The 26,284-nt window shown below is 47.1% G+C and overlaps 1 protein-coding gene across 2 annotated transcripts in view; it reads right to left on the bottom strand.

Moving 5' to 3' along the window:
* Positions 1-26,284, bottom strand: part of LOC106588200 (RNA-binding motif, single-stranded-interacting protein 3) — a 249,000-nt gene that overhangs the window by 170,692 nt on the left and 52,024 nt on the right. For both annotated transcript variants that reach the window (XM_014176955.3, XM_082970317.1), the window contains one exon: positions 21,777-21,934. In XM_014176955.3, coding sequence (XP_014032430.1) covers positions 21,777-21,934 — 158 coding nt within the window. The remainder of the gene's footprint in view (positions 1-21,776; positions 21,935-26,284) is intronic.

Below are 26,284 nucleotides of genomic sequence, written 5' to 3'. Positions count from 1 at the left end.
TAGGGTTGATCTTGTTCCATATCACGAAGGCATTGTATGAGGACACATCCATGATGTTATGGAAGATGACCAGGGGCCAGCGGGCAGTCAACCTCCTGCAGCTGTAAATTCCTTGTCCAGGTTGTCCACGCCTCCTTTGTTGTGGTTGCCGTCCAGTATGCTTCTTGTCCTCACGATCACTGATCTCAGCCGTTTTGTGCAGTGTACTCAGGAGGACCACATTCTTGTTCCTTTTTGGGGGGTAAGAAACTAGAGTGGTGGTCCATCTGTCACATCAAGCACAAACTGCATCCCCTGGTGCTTCTCCGGGCCTCCACTGGTCGGCTTCCCTGTGTAGACTTGCATCTTCCAAGTGTAGCTGGATTGTGCGTCCCAGGCCACCCATATCTTGATGCCATACGTTGTTGGCTTGCTGGGCATATACTGTCGGAAAGGACAGCGACCTTTTGACCGAAGAGATTACTATCAGTAATTAGTGTTAGTGTCACAGAAAAAAATCACATAAATCAATGATATTACAGCAACATATAATAAAATGAACAGTGAAAATCACTTACATTACAGATATGAAAATAAAAATGTAACTCTGAATGGAACCAGTTGCTCATCCACTGTTACTTCAGGCCCAGGGATGTAGAGGTATGGCAGGCTCTCCACCCACTTCTCCAAGACCTCTCTTATGGCCGCCAGTTTGTCTCTCACAGATCTTGCAGGTCTGACTCACGGTTATCAAATCGTAGCATTCTTTAGAAAGTGTGAAAGACTTTGTGGCATCGTGGCACAGAAAATCACCCTTCCACTCTCTGCATCCCATAGACTACATGTAGCCTTGCCTCGGGACCTATACACACCCACTAAGATTAGCAGCTCTATGTAGGCACGCAGGTCAATCTCATCTATCCTTTTCTAGTTGTCTCCATATTTACGGAAACCCTCCAAATTTGTCATCTCCAGGATGATTTTTTCGATGGCTGGTGTGATGAACATTTAGAATGTTGAGGCAATGTCCTGGGCATGGGCAACTGCATGTCTTGTGGGCCCTGGGGTCATCCTTATGACATTTTGTGCTGCCATCCTGCTCTGGTTGTCATATGGTGACAAGGACCATGTTATTTTGCTGTTCTTTGACAAAAATGTGGGGATTTCTTCTTCTTCTTCAGATAACACCTCCTCTTCTAAATCATAGTTTTTTTGTTCCTCCTGGACATCTGAAAAAATCTGATCTACGACTGAAACGTGCACTCATGGCTTCAGTAAAGAGAGAATTGGGGGGACTGTCATCTGTAGCACCTTTATAGCCTCTGACTGCATTACCCATTAGTAAACAATGTTTTAAGAAAGAGAGAAAGATGTGTGTGTGTGTGTGTGTGTGTGTGTGTGTGTGTGTGTGTGTGTGTGTGTGTGTGTGTGTGTGTGTGTGTGTGATCTTTGTGGTTTTTGTGGTGTGTAAATTATTTTATAACTGCCGGGTCAAAAATGACCCTAAGACAATCTTTGTACCCTGGTGGTGTCTACAGCTTTCATGGAAATATGAACAAAGGCGATGTTTCACTTTTTGTAATGTTGGGGTCACTCTAGGAAAAGTAATGAAATTCCAAGTTGGAAACATATCATTTAGGGGGTTTTCTCTGCTGTTAAACATAGGGGCAGGTCATTTTTGACCCTTAAGACAACACAAGGGTTAAAGTACAAAAGAGAAAATAAATAAACATAAATATGGGTTGCATTTGCGATGGTGTTTGTTCTTCACTGGTTGCCCTTTTCTTGTGGCAACAGGCCACAAATATTGCTGCTGTGATGGCACACGGTGGTATTTCACCCAATAGATATGGGAGTTTATCAAAATTGGGTTTGTTTTCAAATTCGTTGTGCATCTGTGTAATCTGAGGGAAATGTGTGTCTCTAATATGGTCATACATTTGGCAGGAGGTTAGGAAGTGCAGCTCAGTTTCTACCTCATTTTGTGGGCAGTGTGCACATGGCCTGTCTTCTCTTGAGAGCCAGGTCTGCCTACAGCGGCCTTTCTCAATAGCAAGGCTATGCTCACTGAGTCTGTACATAGTCAAAGCTTTCCTCTCTGACAATACTACAAAGGAATACAGGCGGTTTTATACCGTTGAAATCTGTACAAATGTATTCGTTTTCTGGGTACTGAAATATGATGTGTAGCCTCATCCACATCTACTTTTTGGGTGGAGGTTGAGGTCTAATGATAAGACATTGGATCCTTTGAATGGTTTGAATATCCCCTTTTTTCCTCCGTGGGTGAAATGATCCAGGCATATTTCATTTCTGCCATAGCGCTGTGGGTGAAGTGGTTCTTATGTGGGGATGGAGAGCAGGCCGGAGCCAGCACACATCACTGGTGCAGCTTTGCAGGAGGAGGGGTGAGGGAGACTGGCAGACCACCCAAGCGTGGTGTTGTCCCCCCGCTGGCTCTCCAAAGGCCCTCGCTGTCTGGGTGTTTGTTTGCTGTGGTAGACATGTGAAGTGGCATGACAGGTAGGTGGGAAACAGCTCCAGGCAGTTTCTGCTTCATGTCTGCGTTTCCACTGACTACATGGAATAACCACATCCACTAGGGGGATACAGTCACATTCTGTCCTATGTGTGTGTGTGTGTGTGTGTGTGTGTGTGTGTGTGTGTGTGTGTGTGTGTGTGTGTGTGTGTGTGTGTGTGTGTGTGTGTGTGTGTGTGTGAGGCACCCCAGGGTGTCTGACGAGGGGGTCTGAGAAATAGATTGAGCGATAAAGTGTGAGCGATAAAGTGTAAGCAGATAAGTGAAACGGGAAAGAACGAGAGAGAGCGAGAGAGAGAGGTGTGTTACATCAAGGTATGGCACCTTGTAATCCCGGGCCCCTGAGTTAGTGCCACATTCCGGTTGACCCTCAAGCTCAGCCGACCCCTCTCAGAGCTCTAAAGGTGAGCCTGGCAGACAGGGGTCAAATCACAGCTATTTGTGAAGTGGGGCAATAAGGACTAGGACCAGTACACCTGGAAGCATAGGAGCTTCCTCTGTGACTACAGGACAGAGAGTTAGGGCAGGCGAGGAGGCCCAAAGTGTGTTCCAAATGGCACTACATTTCCCTTTTTGACCAGAGTCCAGGGCTTTATATAGGGAATAGGGTGCCACTCGGGATGCAGCCCCAGTCTCCCAGTGTACTGCGGAGACAGACAGGCAAGTGCTGTACACTGCTGAACTAGTCTGCTCTATCCTGATGGACACCTGGCAGGGGGGAGAGCCGCTGCTCACTCGAGTAGCACTGAATCAAAATCAATCACGCTCCACTCTCCTGAGCTGTACTTGTGTACTGTAGAGGGACCTGCCCTTTGAAGATATTCCACAGCATGGCCACTGCACTACCACTGTACAAGATGTTACTGTTGTCGGTTAAGCTCTTCTCTCCCTGCTTCTATCAGGTGATACAACGGTTTTATATGATCTGCAGGTCTAAGCTCTTTGGCCCTCCTCACCCTCCGGTCCTACTCACTGTGGGACGTATTCCCACTGTGGAAGACAACCGTTCTATTTCAAAATGTCATCCTGACATTACTGCGTCGAATATGAATTATGAAAATTGCGCTTCTGGCAACAACGGCTCTTTGACAAATTGTGACCCGGTGGATTAGGCCAATCATTTTCTGGTTTCAAGAAACCCTGTCAACTGGCCCAGGGCTGTCCAAAATGTGATCACACCCAAGACTGGGTTGTATTTGGCCAGTTTAACCTCATCTGGGATCTGGCTCTTTGTTGTCAAGTTTAAGAGGCTTTAACTGAGGCTAGCCTGACTAGCCTCCAATAGCAGTGTTGGCCATGTTGAGTTAGTGCCTGCAGATGACCTGAGAATTATTTAGTGGTGATGTCATTGTCACCCCAGGATCTGTATCAGGCCAAAAATAACACACACACACATGCACACACTCACACGCTGAACGCATGGACACACTAACACCCACACAAACACAAACTCACTCTGAGCACGCATGCATGCATGCGCGCACGCACGCACACACACACCACACACACACACACACGGGATAATGCATTTCTGACAGGTAGTGCTGGTGAAAGATGCTGGCCGGTCATCAGATTGTAGCTCACTACAGAGATCTCCACCCACATGTACCAGAAGGAGGGAGGGAGAGAGCCAGAGAAGGAGCAAAAAAGAGAGAGAGAGAGCGGGAGAGAGAGGGGGAGAGAGAACGAGAGCGAGAGAGTGAGAGAACAAGAGAATGAGAGAAAGAGAGAACGAGAGTGAACGACCACAGTGGCTCCACTATAGACTTGGAGTGCTTTTAATGGAGTGAGTGGGAGAGAAAAATGGCTGTGTGTTTGTGTGTGTACTTGTATGTGTGTGGACTTGTATGTTTAATAGAAGGAGTAATGGGTACAGTGTACAGTATGGCTATTTTCCACTAGTATAGCTATTACCACAGTTCTCTTTCAAGCTTCAGCATTCCAGAATGTTTGTCCACACCCGTCTACAACCTGACAAGCCGACATGCCACGCATTTCTGTCTGACACGCACAAATGAACACATCTCATCTGTGTTGCTTTCTCCACACTACTCCAGATAAAAGGGAAAGAGCGAGTGAGGAAGCGGGGGAAGGGATGGAGAGCGAGAGGGAGGGTACGTCAAAGCACCTGGGAGAGAAGTAAACTGTAGAGTCCTGAGGGGTCAGCTTCCTGTCCTCAAGTCAATCAGTCTTTAGGCTGCTGCAACTGTAATGGGGGGGGGGGGGGGGCTTTCATTTACAATGACATTTTAGTCATTAAGCTTATGCTGTTATCCAGAGCGATTTAGGGTTAAGTGCCTTGCTCAAGGTAACACTGACCCATTTTTTTACCAATAGTTCAGTTGGGCCTTCGCGCTTCAGCAAACAAAGGAAAGGAGGGGTGCTCAACAACAATGACAAAAATCATGAAAATGGTTTCCCAAGAAAAACTTCCAAACTGACTAATTCAAGGTAGAAAAGATTGGAGCACCCACAAAAAAAGGCAGAAATTGATTTCCATTATTGCTCACTTCCACCCATTGTATAGGAAGTGAACAGGTGACTGACGTGTCAACGTCAGGCTGAGGTCTTCCTCAGAGTGACCTGACCATTGCACTTAGCTCCTATTTATAGCCTAGTTGCCCATTGAGACACAACATTGTAAAACGTTTGGAATGATAACATGTTTCAAGGTAAATGGTGACGTTAATCAATAGGCCATATCAAAATATACATACAGTTGAAGTTGGAAGTTTACATACACCTTAGCCAAATACATTTAAATTCAGTTTTTCACAATTCCTGACATTTAATCCTAGTAAAAATTCCCTGTCTTAGGCCAGTTAGGATCACCACTTTATTTTAAGAATGTGAAATGTCAGAATAATAGTAGGGAGAATTATTTATTTCAGCTTTTATTTCTTTCATCACATTCCCAGAGGTCAGAAGTTTACATACACTCAATTAGTATTTGGTAGCATTGCCTTTAAATTGTTTAACTTGGGTCAAACGTTTTGGGTAGCCTTCCACAAGCTTCCCACAATAAGTTGGGAGAATTTTGGCTCATACCTACAGACAGAGCTGGTGTAACTGAGGCAGATTTGTAGGCCTCCTTGCTCGGACACGCTTTCTCAGTTCTTTACAATGTTCTAAAGGATTGAGGTCAGGGCTTTGTGATGGTCACTCCAATACCTAGACTTTGTTGTCCTTAAGCCATTTTCCCACAACTTTGGAAGTATGCTTGGGGTTATCATCCATTTGGAAGATCTATTCGCGACAAAGCTTTAACTTCCTGACTGATGTCTTGAGATGTTGCTTCAATATATCCACATAATTTTCCTGCCTCATGATGCCATCTATTTTGTGAAGTGCACCAGTCCCTCCTGCAGCAAAGCACCCCTACAACATGAAGCTGCCACCCCTGTGCTTCACAGTTGGGATGCAAGCCTCCCCCTTTTTCCTCCAAACATAACGATGGTTATTATGGCCAAACAGTTCTATTTTTGTTTCATCAGACCAGAGGACATTTCTCCAAAAAGTAAGATTTTTGTCCCCAGGTGCAGTTGCAAACCGTAGTCTGGCTTTTTATGGCGGTTTTGGAGCAGTGGCTTCTTCCTTGCTGAGTAGCGTTTCAGGTTATGTCGATATAGGACTCCTTTTACTGTGGATATAGATACTTTTGTACCTGTTTCCTCCAGCATTTCACAAGGTCCTTTGCTGTTGTTCTGGGATTGATTTGCACTTTTCACACCAAAGTAGATTCATCTCTAGGAGACAGAACGCGTCTCCTTCCTTAGTGGTATGACGGCTGCGTGGTCCCATGGTGTTTATACTTGTGTACTATTGTTTGTACAGATGAACATGTTACCTTCAGGCATTTGGAAATTGCTCCCAAGGATGAATAAGACTTGTGGAGGTCTACAATTTTTTTCTGAGGTCTTGGCTGATTGCTTTTGATTTTCCCATGATGTCAAGCAAATAGGCACTGAGTTTGAAGGTAGGCCTTGAAATACATCCACAGGTACACCTCCAATTAACTCAAATGATGTCACGTTCGTCGTAAGGATGAGGCCAAGGCGCAGCGTGCGTAGAGTTACACATACACTGCTCAAAAACATAAAGGGAACACTTAAACAACACAATGTAACTCCAAGTCAATCACACTTCTGTGAAATCGAACTGTCCACTTAGGAAGCAACACTGATTGACAGTAAATTTCACATGCTGTTGTGCAAATGGAATAGACAACAGGTGGAAATTATAGGCAATTAGCAAGACACCCCCAATAAAGGAGTGGTTCTGCAGGTGGGGACCACAGACCACTTCTCAGTTCCTATGCTTCCTGGCTGATGTTTTGGTCACTTTTGAATGCTGGCGGTGCTTTCACTCTAGTGGTAGCATGAGACGGAGTCTACAACCCACACAAGTGGCTCAGGTAGTGCAGCTCATCCAGGATGGCACATCAATGCGAGCTGTGGCAAGAAGGTTTGCTGTGTCTGTCAGCGTAGTGTGCAGAGCATGGAGGCGCTACCAGGAGACAGGCCAGTACATCAGGAGACGTGGAGGAGGCCGTAGGAGGGCAACAACCCAGCAGCAGGACCGCTACCTCCGCCTTTGTGCAAGGAGGAGCAGGAGGAGCACTGCCAGAGCCCTGCAAAATGACCTCCAGCAGGCCACAAATGTGCATGAGTCTGCTCAAATGGTCAGAAACAGACTCCATGAGGGTGGTATGAGGGCCCGACGTCCACAGGTGGGGGTTGTGCTTACAGCCCAACACCGTGCAGGACGTTTGGCATTTGCCAGAGAACACCAAGATTGGCAAATTCGCCACTGGCGCCCTGTGCTCTTCACAGATGAAAGCAGGTTCACACTGAGCACATGTGACAGACATGACAGAGTCTGGAGACGCCGTGGAGAACGTTCTGCTGCCTGCAACATCCTCCAGCATGACCGGTTTGGCGGTGGTTCAGTCATGGTGTGGGGTGGCATTTCTTTGGGGGACCGTACAGCCCTCCATGTGCTTGCCAGAGGTAGCCTGACTGCCATTAGGTACCGAGATGAGATCCTCAGACCCCTTGTGAGACCATATACTGGTGCGGTTGGCCCTGGGTTCCTCCTAATGCAAGACAATTCTAGACCTCATGTGGCTGTAGTGTGTCAGCAGTTCCTGCAAGAGGAAGGCATTGATGCTATGGACTGGCTCGCCCGTTCCCCCGACCTGAATCCAATTGAGCACATCTGGGACATCATGTCTCGCTCCATCCACCAACGCCACGTTGCACCACAGACTGTCCAGGAGTTGGCGGATGCTTTAGTCCAGGTCTGGGAGGAGATCCCTCAGGAGACCATCCGCCACCTCATCAGGAGCATGCCCAGGCGTTGTAGGGAGGTCATACAGGCACGTGGAGGCCACACACACTACTGAGCCTCATTTTGACTTGTTTTAAGGACATTACATCAAAGTTGGATCAGGCTGTAGTGTGGTTTTCCACTTTTATTTTGAGTGTGACTCCAAATCCAGACCTCCATGGGTTGATAAATTGGATTTCCATTGATTATTTTTGTGTGATTTTGCTGTCAGCACATTCAACTATGTAAAGAAAAACGTTTTTAATAAGATTATTTCTTTCATTCAGATCTAGGATGTGTTGTTTAAGTGTTCCCTTTATTTTTTTGAGCAGTATATTTTAATAAATGAAACTCACCAAACAAAACAATAACGCACAAACGAAACGTGACGTAAATGGCATGCTCACAGGCAACTAACCAAAACACGAGATCCCACAAAAACCCAGTGGGAAAAGGCTGCCTAAATATGATCCCCAATCAGAGACAACGAATGACAGTTGCCTCTGATTGGGAACCATATCAGGCTAACATAGAATTAGCCTACCAGAAGCTTCTAAAGCCATGATATCATTTTCTGGAATTTTCCAATCTGTTTAAAGGCACAGTCAACTTAGTGTATGTAAACTTCTGACCCACTGGAATTGTGATACAGTGAATTATAAGTGAAATAATCTGTCTGTAAACAATTGTTGGAAAAATGACTTGTTTCATTCACAAAGTAGATGTCCTTAGCGACTTGCCAAAACTATAGTTGTTAACAAGAAAGTTGTGGAGTGGTTGTTAAATGAGTTTTAATGACTCCAACCTAAGTGTATGTAAACTTCCCACTACAACTGTAGGTGATATTTGGGTGTCTGTGAATCCGGAGACACAGAGTCTCAAAAAATCAAGGCAACAACATTATAGAAACGAGGACAGTGAAAAATCATAGGTTAGCACCTTTGAACCCACAGTGTCTAAGGAGTACTGCCAGAATGCCTCTCTTTGTTTTGGCTTATGTACGATGTCACCTCCTTTTGGTGAAATTTGGACATGTTCTATGGCTACAAAGCGCAGAGAGGAAGGTGAGCCATTGTTGGCGTTGATGCAGTGGCGCACAATAACATAGTCCGTGTTTTTATTTCAAATAGCAGCCTTATATTTTGCAATGCAAAGTTTCAATGCTTGATTTTTAACCTAGTCAACTCTGGGATTCGAACCAGCAACCTGACTCAGCACTCTTAAATGCTAGGCTACCTGCCACTACCGAGCAGAAATTAACTAACTGTAACTGGCTGTACAAACAGAGGTAGTGCCGATGAAAAGCCAAGCCTATGAAAAGCCAAATACCCGATATTCATAAGTATTCAGAACCTTTGCTAAGAGACTCGAAATTGAGCTCAATTGGATCCTGTTTCCATTGATCATCCTTAAGATGTTTTTACAACTTGATTGGATTCCACCTGTAGTAAATGCAATTGATTGGGCATGATTTGGAAAGGCAAACACTTGTCTATATAAGGTCCCACAGCTGACAGTGCATGTCAGAGCAAAAACCAAGCCATGAGGTCGAAGGAATTGTCTGTAGAGCTCCGAGACAGGATTCTGTTGAGGCACAGATCTGGGGAAGGGTACCAAAACATTTCTACAGCATTGAAGATCCCCAAGAACACAGTGGTCTCCATCATTCTTAAATGGAAGAAGTTTGGAACAACCAAGACTCTTCTTAGAGCTGGCCGCCCGGCCAAACTGAGCAATCGGAGGAGAAGGACCTTGGTCAGGGAGGTGACCAAGAACCCGATGGTCACTCTGGCAGAGCTCTAGAGTTCCTCGGTGGAGATGGGAGAACGTTCCAGAAGGACAACCATCCCTGCAGCACTCCACCAATCAGGCCTTTATGGTAGAGTGGCCGGATGAAAGCCACTCCTCAGCACAGGACAGCCCACTTGGAGTTTGCCAAAAGGCACCTTAAGGACTCTCAGACCATGAGAAGCAAGATTCTCTGGCCTGATGAACTCTTTGACCTGAATGCCAAGCATCACATCTGGAGGAAACCTGGCACCATCCCTACGGTGAAGCATGGTGGTGGCAGCATCATACTGTGGGAATGTTTTTCAGTGGCAGGGACTGGGACACTAGTCAGGATCGAGGGAAAGATGAACGGAGCAAAGTACAGAGAGATCCTTGATGAAAACCTGCTCCAGAGCACTCAGGACCTCAGACTGGGGCAAAGGTTCCCCTTCCAACTGGACAACGACCGTAAGCACACAGCCAAGACAACGCAGGAGTGGCACCGGGACAAGTCTCTGAATGTCCTTGAGTGGCCCAGCCAGAGCCCAGCCAGAGCCTGGACTTGAACCTGATCAAACATCTCTGGAGAGACCTGAAAATAGCTGTGCAGTAACGCTGCAGAGAAGAATGGGAGAAACTCCCCAAATACAGGTGTGCCAAGCTTGTATTATCATACCCAAGAATACTCGAGGCTGTAATGGCTGCCAAAGGTGCTTCAACAAAGTACTGAGTAAAGGGTTTGAATACTTATGTAAATGTGATATTTCAGTTTTGTATTTTAATACATTTGGAACATTTACGAAAAAACTATTTTTGCTTTGTCATTATGGGGTATTGTGTGTAGATAGGTTTTTTTTAAATCAATTTAAAAGAAGGCTGTGACAAAATATGGAAAAAGTCAAGGGGTCTGAATACACTCAGAGCGAGTGACGTCACTGATTGAAACGCTATTAGTGCGCACCACCGCTAACTAACTAGCCATTTCACATCGGTTACACTCACCCCCCTTTTGACCTCCTCCTTTTCCGCAGCAACCAGTGATCCGGGTCAACAGCATCAATGTCTGAATACTTTCCCGAATGCACTGTCCAGTAATATGGTCAGGGTCAGCAACGTAAGACCTAGCAAAGATGCAGCTGGCTCAAAACAAGGCAGCACGCCTTGCCCTTAACTGCACACACAGAACTAACATCAACAACATACCCGATAGTGTTTCATGGTCGGGGAGAAATGGTTTACTCTTCTGGTCTGTGTGTTGAAAATGCCTAACCACTTGTATAATCTATTTGCATACACTTCAAACAGACATTCAGTTCCTTCAGAAAATATTCATACCCCTTGATATATTCCACAATTTGATGAGTTACAACCTGAATTCAAAATATATATTTTTCTCTCACCCATCACTCCCCAATCTACACGTGTCACAGCTGAAGCAGCGCTACAAGCTTTGACTTTCTCCATTAGTTCCCATCTCGAATACTCTAAAACAAATGCCTAATACTAAGGAGAGGTAGGAAACAGATGCTGCTGAAGACAATTATTATTATTATATTTAACCTTTATTTAACTAGGCAAGTCAGTTAAGAACAAATTCTTATTTACAATGACAGCCTAGGAACAGTGGGTCAACTGCCTTGTTCAGGGGCAGAACGATTTTTACCTTGTCTCTTGAATGATCCATTGATCATATTTTTGCGATATTTCTACCTCGAGAAATGTGTAATTTAAGGGTGTAGCACATTTTTCCTATTTGTCTGCCTCTTTAATCCAGGGTGAATTGCATGGTGCCGTTGCCAGAGATATTATAGAAAGGAGATAGGAATCCAATGATTTAAGGAACATATAACACCCCACCCAGCAGACTGTTGACCAATGGCGTTGTCATGCTGCGTCAGGCAGTTGCTAAGCTAATAGTCATGCAATCCATTCTCAAAGCCAGTGTATATGTTTTGAAACATGCCTATTTTCCTCGAAATTATGAAATGTCACGATTCCAAAGTTATACGATATTACAGATAGCAAGTTAATTATCTCACATCTCAGAAAAGATTTGTAATGTTGTACTTCTTGTTGACGAAATTTGGGCTAATGTTGGGTTTTCGAGCTAGAGCACAATAGAAGGAGCGCTTCTTGTCGCAGAATGCACCGTGAGGCCCATTGACGTAGTATGGGCAACGTTTCCCATCTCCTCAAAAGTATATCTGTTGTTGTGAATGTTAGACTCCACTCTGGGCGGCACATCGGTCTGCAGGTTGAACATGGTGAGATTGTAGACTCCAAAATTGATAGTGCAGTTTGTTGAGGCAATTTTACAGCTAACGAGCTACTTTACATGCTGATATTTTTTGGTATTAGGGGATGTTCCTGATAGGCCAATCTGGCTTATATGATTATGATGGTCACAATGCTTCTTGACAGTGTCATAAAGTATATTTACTTTGTCCAAGTAACGTGACACAGGACTGTCAGGACATGCTGAAACAAATAATTCTGTAAAGAATTCATTACAATAACAACAAAGGACTTAAGAAAAAAACTTTCAAACGAAAGGAAACTTCTTGGCAGGGAAAAAACACATTTGAATAAAAGTGGGTGTCACGCATATCGTAAGGAGAGGACCAAAATGCAGCAGGGAAGTGTATACTCATCTTTATTACGGACAAAGAAGGAAAAACCTAAATAAACACGTATACAACAAACACAAACGAACTGGACAGTCTTGTCAGGCACACACGGCAAAACAAGAAACAATCTCCCACAAACACTAAACCAAACACATACCCATATATAGGGCTCTCAATCAGAGGCAACTAGAAAACACCTGCCTCCAATTGAGAGTCCAACCCCAATTAACTAGACATAGATATACAACTAACCAGAAAGAACATAGAAATACTAACACAGAACATAACCCCAAAACCCAGAACTAACTAACCAAACACCCTACTAAATAAACCACCACCCCGAACCACATAAACAAATACCCTCTGCCACGTCCTGACCAAACTACAATACAAATAATCCCTAATACTGGTCAGGACGTGACATTACCCCCCCCCAAAGGTGCATACCTCGGATGCACCTCCAGCGATCCGGAACCGAGTGAGTCTGCCTACACCCCCCCTCCCCAACCCACCTAAACTGGAGGTGGTTCTGGCTCCGGTCTTCTACCCTTTAGACTGTAGGGAGACTCGCTTGGTTCCGGACCGTAGGCAGACTCCTTCGGTTCCGAGCTGTAGGCAGACTCACACAGTTCAAAGTTATATTTAACCTCACTTGGTTCCGGATCACAGACAGACTCACTCGGTTCCGGATCGCTGACAGACTCACTCGGTTCTGGATCGCTGACAGACTCACTCGGTTCCGGATCGCTGACAGACTCACTCGATTCCGGATCGCTGACAGACTCACTCGATTCCGGATCGCTGACAGACTCACTCGGTTCCGGATCGCTGACAGACTCACTCGGTTCCGGATCGCAGACAGACTCACTCGTTTCCGGATCGCAGACAGACTCACTCGGTTCCGGATCGCAGACAGACTCACTCGGTTCCGGATCGCAGACAGACTCACTTGGTTCCGGACTGTATGCAGACTCACTCGGGTTCCGGATCGTATGCAGACTCACTTGGTTCCGGACTGTATGCAGACTCACTTGGTTCTGGACTGTATGCAGACTCACTCGGTTCCGGACTGCACACTGTTGCCGGATACTCTGGACTGCACACTGTTGCCGGATACTCTGGACTGGACACTGTTGCCAGATACTCTGGACTGGACACTGTTGTCGGACCCTCTGGACGGGGCACTGTCTCTGGACTCTCGAGGCTGGGCTGACGCACTGGAAGCCTGATGCGTGGGGCTGGTAGAGGAGGTACCAGGCTGGAGACACGCACCTCAGGGCTAGTGCAGGGAGCGGGAACAGGACGAGTCGGACTAGGCTGACGCACTGAAAGCTTGATGCGTGGTGCTGGTACTGGAAATGCCAGTTTAGGTACACGCACCTCAGGGCTAGTGCGAGGAGCAGGAACAGGCTGTACTGGACAGGGCTGACTCACTGGAAGCTTGATGCGTGGTGCTGGTACTGGACGTGCCAGACTAGGGGTTCGAACTTCCGGGTCAGCACGAGGCAGGAACTGGAAAAACTGGGCCATGAAGGTGCACAGGCGGTCTTGAACGCACCTCCTGCACAACCGTCCTGGCTGGATGGAACTAGCAGCCCTGTACGAGCGGGGTGCTAGTACAGGGCGAACTGGGCTGTGCAGGGGCCTGATGGTTGCCGTGCGTAGAGCGGGAGTAGGGTAGCCTGGTCCTAGGAGGTGTACCGGCGACCAGACGCGCTGTGCAGGCATCCTCCTACCAGGCTGGATGCCCACTCTAGCACGACATCTGCGAGGGGCTGGAATAACTCGCACTGGACTGTGCGTGTGTATGGGCGAGATCGTGCGCACTTCTGCAAAAAACGGCGCTCTCCACTCCATACGATCCTTCCTATAAGCATGGGTAGCTGGCTTAGGGCTCACCCTTGGCCCAGCCAAACTACCCATGTGCCCCCCCCAAAAAATGTATTGGGGATGCCTCTCGTGCTTTATCGGCGCGTATATAGCTTCGTACCGACGCCTCTCCGCCTTGGCTGCCTCGATTTCTTCCGGAGGGAGACGGTAGTCCCCAGCCTGGTGCCAAGGTCCAGCCCCGTCCAGAATTTCCTCCCAGGTCCATTTCTCCCGATAGTCCATTTATTTGTTCTTCTGCTCCTTACCCCGCTGCTTGGTCCTTGATTGGTGGGAGATTCTGTCACGCATATCGTAAGGAGAGGACCAAAATGCAGCAGGGAAGTGTATACTCATCTTCTTTCTTACGGACAAAGAAGGAAAAAAGAAAATAAACACGTATACAACAAACACAAATGAACTAGACAGTCTTGTCAGGCACACACGGCAAAACAAGAAACAATCTCCCACAAACACATACCCATATATAGGACTCTCAATCAGAGGCAACTAGAAAACACCTGCCTCCAATTGAGAGTCCAACCCCAATTAACTAGACATAGATATACAACTAACCAGAAAGAACATAGAAATACTAACACAGAACATAACCCAGAACTAACTAACCAAACACCCTACTAAATAAACCACCACCCCGAACCACATAAACAAAATACCCTCTGCCACGTCCTGACCAAACTACAATACAAATAATCCCTAATACTGGTCAGGACGTGACAAGTGGGTTTTGACACTCTTATGTAGGTGTCATAACTAGCCATAAAATAGCACAATATATGTCAAAACAGGTGTAAATATATGGGTCATGACAGTGTTGTTACCATATTATGACAGGTTATGACAAGTTATGTCAGCTGTTATGCTGTAATAACGGGGCCAAAGGAGATGGCCACCGTTTTACGATCCCGTAACCAATTGTGCTATTGTGTATGTTTTTTCGTGTTATTTGTAACTTATTTTGTACATAATGTTTCTGTCACCATGTCCAGGGCAGAGATTACTCACCCCGTACTGGAGGAATTCTTCTTCTTCTTCAACGAGTCGGATTGGACAGATTTACTCCAGACACCCGACAAGGCCCTCAAGACGGAGGTATAGTGGACGACGGTCCGGGTGCCTTGTAAGGATCCATCGCCGAGAGGGTAATCTACCTTTACCATCAGTTCTATTAGCCAATGTATAATCAATCGATAATAAAATAGACGAAATACGAGCACGTATATCCTACCAATGGGACATTAAAAACTGTAATATCTTATAGTTTCACCGAGTCGTGGCTGAATGACGACATGATTAACATACAACTGGCGGGTTTTAAGCTTTTTGGCAGGATAGAACAGCAGCCTCTGGTAAGACAAGGGGCAGCGGCCTATGCATATTTGTAAACAACAGCTGGTGCTGTTGAAAGTCTCAAGGTTTTGCTCACCTGAGTTAGAGTATCTCATGATAAGCTGTAGACCACACTATTTACCAAGAGAGTTTACATCTATATTTTCTGTAGCTGTCTATATACCACTGCAGACCGATTCTGGCACTAAGACCGCACTCGGTGAGCTGTATACGGCCATAAGCAAACAGGAAAACGCTCATCCAGAGGCGGCACACCTAGTGGCCGGGGACTTTAATGCAGGGAAACTCAAATCAGTTTTACCTCATATCTATCAGCATGTTAAATGTGCAACCATTAGGGAAAAATACTCTAGACCACCTTTACTCCACACACAGAGATGTGTACAAGGCTCTCCCTCGCCCTCCATTTGGCAAATCCGACCATAATTATATTCTCCTGGTTCCTGCTTACAAGCAAAAACTAAAGCAGGAAGCACCAGTGACTCGGTCAATAAGAAAGTGGTCAGATGAAGCTAATGCTAAGCTACAGGACTGTTTTACTAGCACAGACTGGAATATGTTCTGGGATTCTTACGACGGCATTGAGGAGTACACCACATCAGTCACTGGCTTCATCAATAAGTGCATCGATGATGTCGTCCCCACAGTGACCGTACGTACATACTCCAACCAGAAGCCATGGATTACAGGCAACAACCGCACTGAGCTAAAGGGTAACTATCATGGTCCAAACACACTAAGACGATCGTGAAGAGGGCACGACAAAGCCTATTCCACCTCAGGAGACTGAAAAGATTAGGCATGGGGTCCTCAGATCCTCAAAAGGTTCTATAGCTGCACCATCGAGAGCGTCCAGACTGGTTGCATCACCGCCTGGTATGGCATCTGCTCGGCCTCCGACCACAAGGCACTACAGAGGGTAGTGCGTACGGCCCAGTACATCACTGGGCCAAGCTTCCTGCCATCCAGGACCTCTATATCAGGCGGTGTCAGAGAAAGGCCCTAAAAATTGTCAAAAACTCCAGCCACCCTAGTCATAGACTGTTCCCTCTGCTACCGCACGGCAAGTGGTACCGGAGTGCCAAGTCGAGGTCCAAGCCATAAGACTCCTGAACAGCTAATCAAATGGCTACCCAGACCCCTCTTTTACACAGCTGCTACTCTCTGTTTATAATCTATACATATTCACTTTAACTCTAGCTACATATTGCCTCAAATACCTCAACTAACCGGTGCCCCCACACATTAACTCTGTACTGGTACCCCCTATATATAGCATCGCTTGTTATTTTACTCCTGCTGTTTAATTATTTGTTACTTTTATTTTCTATCTTAAATTTTTACTTATCTATTTTATTATCTACTTATTTGTATTTTTTTCTTAACTTCTTAAAGCATTGTTGGTTAAGGGCTTGTAAGTAAACATTTCACTGTAAAGTCTACACCTGTTGTATTCGGTGCATGTGACAAATACAATTTCATTAGATTTGATTTGATGACATTATGACATGGTTATGATCTTGTTATAATGTGTTATGACACTGGATGTTAAGTAAAGTGTTAACAAATTTACTGCTCGACTGAGGGACTTTACAGATACGTAGTCGTTCAAAAATCATGTTAAACACTATTATTGCATCCAGTCCATGCAACTTATTATGTGACTTGTTAAGCAACTTTTTACTCAACTTATTTAGGCCATAACAAAGGGGATGATTACTTATTGATGTTTTATTAATTTGTACAAATTACTAAAAACATACTTCCACTTTGACATTACGGCGTATTGTGTGTAGGCCAGTGGCAAAAACATCTCAATTGAATCCCTTCTAAATTCAGGCAGTAACACAACAAAATGTGGAAAAGTCAAGGGGTGTGACTATTTTTGGAAGATACTGTAATGGGGATCCCAATGAACTAAACAGTAATGGGGGGGATGAATAATGTAGGAGATTGCCTGGAGGCATATCAGCCACTGCACAGCAACTGCTCTCCAGTTCAATGTTGTGGAGGATACAGGCATTTTGTATACTGTTAGTTTGAACCAGGCAAGTAAATTACCATGTAAATTCACTACACAAAGCACATGCCAATTTCTGTTGTTGCCGAGTATTGTAGCGAAGTGGCAATGAGAGACAGAACAAGAGTAAGATCAAGTGAGAGAGTGATTCTTTCTGTTCCCGAAACATCCAGAGCATCTGGTTGACAACGTGTTGTTGGTGGGGTGGGGGAGGAGTTCGGTCTGGGCGTTCCTGCAGTTGTCTCGCCACCTCAGAGGTTAAGCACCGCTATCTCGGCCCGTTCTGACAGAGCTGGACCGAAAAGCATTGGGCGGACAGGGCATCGATGACTGAGCCGAAAGAGCTGAGGCTGGGCCGACTGGAGTGTCTTCTCTCACACTTCCTCCCTTTGGCAGTTTGTTGAAAAGGAGCCCGTGGGATCGGGGGGCTCTGATAGCCGGCCGGCTTGTGTCAACAGAGGGCCTCAGAATCATTTGGGATAATTTGGCGCTTCGGATCGCAGAGGCTCTGTGGAACAGGTGGTCCCAGGGTCAACCCTTCCTCTGCTGTGTGGCACTCCAACCCCTCCCTTCCCACCCTCTCACTCCTCCCTCCTTCCCTCGCCACACATGGGAAAGGTTATTTGGACAATTGGCGGTGATTAGCTCTTGATTTGGGTTTCTCTCCATTTGATCAGGCGCCGCGCTAGGGAAAGCAGCATGACAGAGGGCACAGCTGTAGCCGGTCCACAGCTGTAATTGGGTGCAGAGAACCAGAAGGGAGGGATGGAGGGAGAACGGTAGGCAGGGAAGAACAGAAGAGGCAGAAGGGAGGAGGATCGAAGGGAGGGAGGGTAGGGAGGAGAGCTCTGTGGTCCATTCAATCTTGGCTTTTTGATTTATGGATTTGGACCACTGGCAGGGAGAATGAATGCCCCTGTTATTCCAAGTGTGGGCCCTAAGTCTAGCTCCGGAGCACCTTCTAAAATGTGCTCTTTCCTCAAAAGAACCTGCGGCCTCATCCCCTTTACCTCTCCTGGGTGGTGGACTGCAAACAAGAAAACCTCAGCACTGCTCAACCGCTGGCCCCGTACCCCACCTGCCCCCCGTACCCCACCTGCTCCCCGTACCCCACCTGCCCCCCGTGCCCCTCCTGCCCCCCGTGCCCCACCTGCTCCCCGTACCCCACCTGCTCCCCGTTCCCCACCTGATCCCCGTACCCCACCCTACCCCCGTGCCCCACCTGCTCCCCGTACCCCACCTGCCCCCCGTGCCCCACCTGCCCCCGTGCCCCACCTGCTCCCCGTACCCCACCTGCCCCCCGTGCCCCTCCTGCCCCCCGTGCCCCACCTGTCCCCACCTGCCCCCGTGCCCCTCCTGCCCCCCCTGCCCCTCCTGCCCCCCGTGCCCCACCTGCCCCCGTGCCCCTCCTGCCCCCCGTGCCCCACCTGTCCACTTGTCCATGCATTTTTCTCATGGTAATGGCTGTTCCATCCTTGCCTTTCACTCTGGGTGTTCAGCCAAAACCCACTTCTCTGGCTGCTTCTCCATGCCCATATATCAGGCTGATGGTTCTGGAGAGCTACAGATCCAGCCAACTGAATAAAACACAGATTAAGCACACTCTCAAATCCAACTGCTCTCGATGCATATAATTAGAAACTCTGTGGCCATTGTTCCTCTTTTATTTTATGTGGCCATTGATTCTCTTTTATTTTGGCCATGTTTGAAGTAATAGAGGAAGTTGTAGCAGTTAAGTGTGAGGACTTGTGGGAGAGTGTAGCTTGCTGCGTCGTTGAGAGAACTTTTACGTTTCCAAACATCTCTCAGGCAGTGTGTAACGACCTCCAATCAGCAGCTACGATATGGCACACTCTCAAGAATGCATCCGTTGGCGGCACTGTGCTTGCTTTGGAGATACGGGTAGTCTAGGCTGCTGGGGCTGTTTCAGAGTGCGTGTGACCCCGCAAACCCTGTCTCGGGAACCAGTACGGCTCAGCACAACACAAGGACTCAAATCAAACAACATTTTGTTTCTGCATTTCGCAAGTGGCTCGTAAGCATCAACTACAAACTTTGGTTTCGAATCGCGACATTCTGGCATCATGATTTGTTGAGAGAGTTGTCTGTCTGAAGAGGACTCCTCATTTTTTTCTTCCTTATTGAAGTTGTCAAAAGAGTCCGTCATTGTAACCAGACTCTAGTCACTGTTGCCTAGGGTCGGGTTTTCAAGACCAATCTCTGAGAGGAAAACACTGCTACTCACACATATGCAGAGTGAGACAACCCCATGATACTGATTAGAGAAAATAGCGACAGAGGCGACAGAGGTGCTTGAAAAACAAAACTAGGACTCAACATGTTCTGAAGACGGCAGAGGCTCATTTCGGATGTTTCAGGTTAACATGAACCTGGGGTACAAGGCGACGGGCCAAGGGAGGATGCCATTGTGGTGGGGTGGAGCGGATTGGGGTGGGATTGGGACATGGGTGGAGGAGGTGTGGGTTCAGCAGACCGGAGAAGGAAAAAAAACACCAGAGGGGGACCCGGGTGTCACAGACTTCAGCACCAGATGACCTTTGTGAAAATGTTCCTACCCGCCTGTGCCTGAAACAGTGGCTGGCTAATTAAAGTTTCATTGGCATTGGATTTTCATTGGCAGAGCAGACCTCGGGCAACCTTGGGGGCACTTAGACAATGCCTTTGACCAAGGCGAATGGCAAAAAATACAGGGGAGAGAAATGCTAAAGCAAGAGTGTGTGGGAGAAAGTGAAGCATCCACCAGAGGACAGCGAGGCAGTGATGGTGTATGTCCAATGTTCCAGTAAACGGCAAAAGGAATGTTTTATTGGACACTATCTACAGTGAGATTATACAAAATGGGACTGACTATGTGGCTAAGAGATATGCAATGTCAAAACGCTGAGTGCCTCCATTGTCGTATCGTGTTTGCTGTCTAGCTAATGGAATTTTGATGGGTCAAGATCAAGACATGCGGGACTTCTGACATAGTAGGAGCATTACCAAATACTGGACAGAGCATTCCGATTCCAAAAGATCATAAAATAATTGGCTGCATTTGACTGGGATATTTCTGGAAAGATGTCCAAGGAAATGTTACGCAACCGGCAGACTTCGCTTTTAGCCTGTATTTCACAATTTGCAGTCTTTATTAATGAGGAATTTATTGGAGCTGAACAAAGCTGTTAGTGTGTAAGTGTGTGTGTGTGTCTGTGTGTGTGTGTGGGCTGTGGGTTGCAGCTTGATGAGGTCCTGGTCCGTGGTTCCTGGGGGAGGCAGTCCAATCTACATTTTATTAGGGCTTTATTGAGCTTTGTGTAGGTGTGTGTGTGTGTGTGTGTGTGTGTGTGTGTGTGTGTGTGTGTGTGTGTGTGTGTGTGTGTGTGTGTGTGTGTGTGTGTGTGTGTGTGTGTGTGTGTGTGTGTGTACGCGCGTGTGTGTGTGTACGCGCGTGTGTGTGTGTACGCGCGTGTGTGTGTGTACGCGCGTGTGTCTGTGTACGCGCGCGTGTGTGTGTGTGTGTTTATATACTGTGTGTGTGTGTTTGTTTGTAGGAGCAGGTGTGTCTGTGTTTGTGTGCAGGAGCAGGTGTACATATGTGTTTATATACGGTGTGTGTGTGTTTGTTTCTATACGTCTGTGTGTGTGTTTGCGTGAAGGAGCAGGTGTGTGTGTTTCTATACGTCTGTGTGTGCGTTTGCGTGTAGGAGCAGGTGTGTGTGTTTCTATACGTCTGAGTGTGTGTTTGCGTGAAGGAGCAGGTGTGCGTGTTTATATACGTCTGTGTATGCGTTTGTGTGTAGGAGCAGGTGTGTGTGTTTCTATACGTCTGAGTGTGTGTTTGCGTGAAGGAGCAGGTGTGTGTGTTTCTATACGTCTGAGTGTGTGTTTGCGTGTAGGAGCAGATGTGCGTGTTTATATACGTCTGTGTATGCGTTTGTGTGTAGGAGCAGGTGTGCGTGTTTATATACGTCTGTGTATGCGTTTGTGTGTAGGAGCAGGTGTGTGTGTTTCTATACGTCTGTGTGTGCGTTTGCGTGAAGGAGCAGGTGTGCGTTTGCGTGTAGGAGCAGGTGTGCGTGTGTGTGTTTTTATACGTCTGTGTGTGTGTTTGCGTGTAGGAGTAGGTGTGTGGGTGTTTCTATACGTCTGTGTGTGCGTTTGCGTGTAGGAGCAGGTGTGCGTGTGTGTGTTTCTATACGTCTGTGTGGGTGTTTGCGTGTAGGAGTAGGTGTGTGGGTGTTTCTATACGTCTGCGTGTGTGTGCCACACTCACGGTTGGCAGAGCTTGATGAGATCCTGGTCCGTGGTCCCCGGGGGCAGGCCTCGAATGTACAGGTTAGTTTTACTCAGCAGCTCGGATCCGCCGTGACTGCAGCTGTTGTGACTGGGGCTGGGCGGAGCCATGGGGTGGAGGGGTGGAGCATAGGGCTGCTGCAGGAAGAGAGAAGAGGTTAGGGCTAAATATATTTCAGTATATAAAACGCATACATTATGTATGTGTGGGTTGTGATATGTAGGTATCTTTCACATGGAGTGGGGGGAGCATAGATACAGGAAGAGAGAAGAGTGCTCCCGAGAGGCGCAGTGGTCTAAGGCACTGCATCTCAGTGCAAGAGGCTTCACGTCAGTCCCTGGTTCGAATCCAGGCTGTATCACATCCGGCCGTGATTGGGAGTCCCATAGGGCGGCGCACAATTGGCCCAGCGTCGTCCGGGTTTGGCCGGGGTAGGCCGTTATTATAAATAAGAATTTGTTCTTAGCTGACTTGCCTAATTAAATAAAGGTTAAATTAAAAATATATAATAATAATTTAAAGAGAGGAAGAGTTAGGGCTAAATATACTGCTCAAAATAATAAAGGGAACACTTAAACAACACATCCTAGATCTGAATGAAAGAAATAATCTTATTAAATACTATTTCTTTACATAGTTGAATGTGCTGACAACAAAATCACACAAAAATAATCAATGGAAATCCAATTTATCAACCCATGGAGGTCTGGATTTGGAGTCACACTCAAAATTAAAGTGGAAAACCACACTACAGGCTGATCCAACTTTGATGTAATGTCCTTAAAACAAGTCAAAATGAGGCTCAGTAGTGTGTGTGGCCTCCACGTGCCTGTATGACCTCCCTACAATGCCTGGGTATGCTACTGATGAGGTGGCGGATGGTCTCCTGAGGGATCTCCTCCCAGACCTGGACTAAAGCATCCGCCAACTCCTGGACAGTCTGTGGTGCAACGTGGCGTTGGTGGATGGAGCGAGACATGATGTCCCAGATGTGCTCAATTGGATTCAGGTCGGGGGAACGGGCGGGCCAGTCCATAGCATCAATGCCTTCCTCTTGCAGGAACTGCTGACACACTCCAGCCAGATGAGGTCTAGCATTGTCTTGCATTAGGAGGAACCCAGGGACAACCGCACCAGCATATGGTCTCACAAGGGGTCTGAGGATCTCATCTCGGTACCTAATGACAGTCAGGCTACCTCTGGCGAGCACATGGAGGGCTGTGCGGCCCCCAAAAGAAATGCCACCCCACACCATGACTGCCCCACTGCCAAACCGGTCATGCTGGAGGATGTTGCAGGCAGCAGAACGTTCTCCACGGCGTCTCCAGACTGTCACGTCTGTCACATGTGCTCAGTGTGAACCTGCTTTCATCTGTGAAGAGCACAGGGCGCCAGTGGCGAATTTGCCAATCTTGGTGTTCTCTGGCAAATGCCAAACGTCATGCACGGTGTTGGGCTGTAAGCACAACCCCCACCTGTGGACGTCGGGCCCTCATACCACCCTCATGGAGTCTGTTTCTGACCGTTTGAGCAGACACATGCACATTTGTGGCCTGCTGGAGGTCATTTTGCAGGGCTCTGGCAGTGCTTCTCCTGCTCCTCCTTGCACAACGGCGGAGGTAGCGGTCCTGCTGCTGGGTTGTTATCCTCCTACGGCCTCCTCCACATCTCCTGATGTACTGGCCTGTCTCCTGGTAGCGCCTCCATGCTCTGGACACAACGCTGACAGACACAGCAAACCTTCTTGCCACAGCTCGCATTGATGTGCCATCCTGGATGAGCTGCACTACCTGAGCCACTTGTGTGGGTTGTAGACTCCGTCTCATGCTACCACTAGAGTGAAAGCACCGCCAGCATTCAAAAGTGACCAAAACATCAGCCAGGAAGCATAGGAACTGAGAAGTGGTCTGTGGTCCCCACCTGCAAAACCACTCCTTTATTGGGGGTGTCTTGCTAATTGCCTATAATTTCCACCTGTTGTCTATACCATTTGCACAACAGCATGTGACATTTATTGTCAATCAGTGTTGCTTCCTAAGTGGACAGTTCGATTTCACAGAAGTGTGATTGACTCGGAGTTACATTGTGTTGTTTAAGTGTTCCCTTTATTTTTTTGAGCAGTGTATATTTTTTTATAAGTAAAGTGAGTAACTCGCACATCTTTGATGGAACCCAACAGACAGGAAAGAAGTGGTGATGTATATCTTTCCGGACTTTGTAAAAGACTCTGGTCAGTGAGTTTGCTCCTCAACCTCTGGCATACAGGACAGTACTGATCTGGTTTGCAAACATCACTGTGTCATGAGTGAGTTGGGATCATAAGAATGGCCTTTCTGGTGATTAACTGTTATAGAAGGGACATCCTCAAAATGATGTTGAGAGATGTTGGAGTGCCATTTTCCTCCCCCGACTTCATACTCCCGAGTCTGGAGGCATTCTCAAAACAATTTGCACCTCTACAGGTGAGATGGTTTTAATGAGACTCAGCATCTGAACCGTTCAACAATTCCCTCTCCCTGTGTACGTCAACAAACCGCCTCATCACTCCAGTGTATCGCTCCCTTTCCGTGATATATTCCTTATTTCTCCCCATTTTGTATACACTACATCCCTTTCCTCTGTCTCTGCACCCCTCTCTCCCTCTCCCCTCGTGTCCCTCCCACTGTGGATTTATGGTGTGAGAGTCAGGGCTCCCCACTCACAGCCTATTTATATCTCTATACCATGAACGCTGCGCCCGGTGACAGAGAGGTAACGGAGGCCCTGTGGGCGTAGTAGAAAGAAAGAGGGATGGAGAAGGAGGGAGAAAGGGGGAGAGAGGGGGAGAAAGAGAGAGGGGGAGCTGAAAGTGACGGAGAAAGAGGAGAGAAGAGGAAGAGAAGAAAAAAAAAGCGAGTGAGAGAGAGTACAGTCACCAGCAGCTCCAGTTAGCCACATTAAACCCTAGCCTCCCTGGAGAGACACTGCACACTGAGATATGGAAGAACACACACACTCACACGCCCCCCTCGTGGTACCCACCCCACGTGTTAGCGCCGGCCCGTGAAGCATGGCTGATTTGATGTGCAATTTCGAGTGTTCTCGGGCAGTGTGTCGCCTCTTCCGACAATGAGCCGAGACCCCTGGAGTGTGAAGGGAGCCTGCGTCTATCAATGGGAGGCCAATTATCATGCTGGGCTAACTGGAACTGACGGCCAGCCACTCTCTCACTAGAGTAGTGAGTACACACAATGTGCTTCATTGCTGCCGAGCTACAGCATATTGTATGGAGAGAGAGAGAGAGAGAGAGAGAGAGAGAGACCATTTAGGAAGGAGACTGGACATTGACTGGACTGGGGATTTTAATAGGGGTTATTTAGGGACAGTTTGCATACAAACATCAGGTGGTCAAGACACTTTTGACCTTCACCATATGTCACTCTCTTGCTGGGATGCTTTGATACTTTGACATGTCATTTCGTTGTCTTGAATTACACCATATTAGCTACTGTAAGTGCTTCTAAACTGCATATAAACTATCACTACTATTCAAAGCCAGGTAAAATTGTCCTAGAAATACTGTCCCAGTACATTTTGACGCACACCAAATGTATATTAAAACCCAAGCCTTGACTAAGCTCTGAGCTCTCTCCCCCCATCCCCTCTCCGGTACTTTAGATTACCCACACTAAATGCACTGGGTGACACAATTTACATGCAAATTCAATGCAGCACACTGGCGATACAGTGTTGGTCCTTATTGAAGGTGAGGTGAAAGAGCCTCTCTACTCCTCAGTATATTGTGCAGCTCCGCATTCCTCCCTCCACTCCACACTTGGCTTGCGTCCTGGGCTTTGGAATTCACGTGTCCCGCCCTATCGATTTGCTTTCATTTTTAAGGTCAGAAGCTGAAATCTAACACAATGAGGCATGGAGGGTCAACCCTGGCTCATTACTTACAGTGCTGGGAAAGAGGGAGGTTATCCAAGGGAAAAGAAAAGGCTCTCAGAAGCCCTGGGATGACAAATGAGAGGGTGCTAGAGGTCCCTGAGGAGCTGTGTGAGAGTGTGTTTGAGGGTTTCTGTGTGTGTGTGTGTGTGTGTGTGTGTGTGTGTGTGTGTGTGTGTGTGTGTGTGTGTGTGTGTGTGTGTGTGGGATTGTGTGTGGGCTTGTGTGTGTGATATGATCAAGTGAAGGGTCGAGTGTGTGTGTGTGCTGCGTGCAAGTCTGAGTATGAGTGAACACCGACCAGCATGTGTGGTTGACAGTCTGTGGTCTGTGTATCCTTTTCCTCTCTCTTTTTCTCTCTCTTTCTCTCTCTTCTCCTCACGAGGTTAATAAACAGATTTGTTCCTCTTCCGGATGGTCCGTGACTGGTATTTACACCCAGCCCACTCACCCTGTCAGTCTGTGAGATGCACAAACCCCCCCCCCCTCCAGCCACCCGGAAATATAGAAACATCTCCTTCACATGTCTAGCTGATGGGAGTTGAATACGGCACTTGACA

Source organism: Salmo salar, chromosome 27 (assembly GCF_965601325.2).
Source record: "Salmo salar chromosome 27, fSalSal1, whole genome shotgun sequence".
NCBI classification, from domain to species: Eukaryota; Metazoa; Chordata; class Actinopteri; order Salmoniformes; family Salmonidae; genus Salmo; species Salmo salar.
Note: the sequence above shows the minus strand (reverse complement) of the source record. Positions and strands in the feature narration are given on the sequence as shown.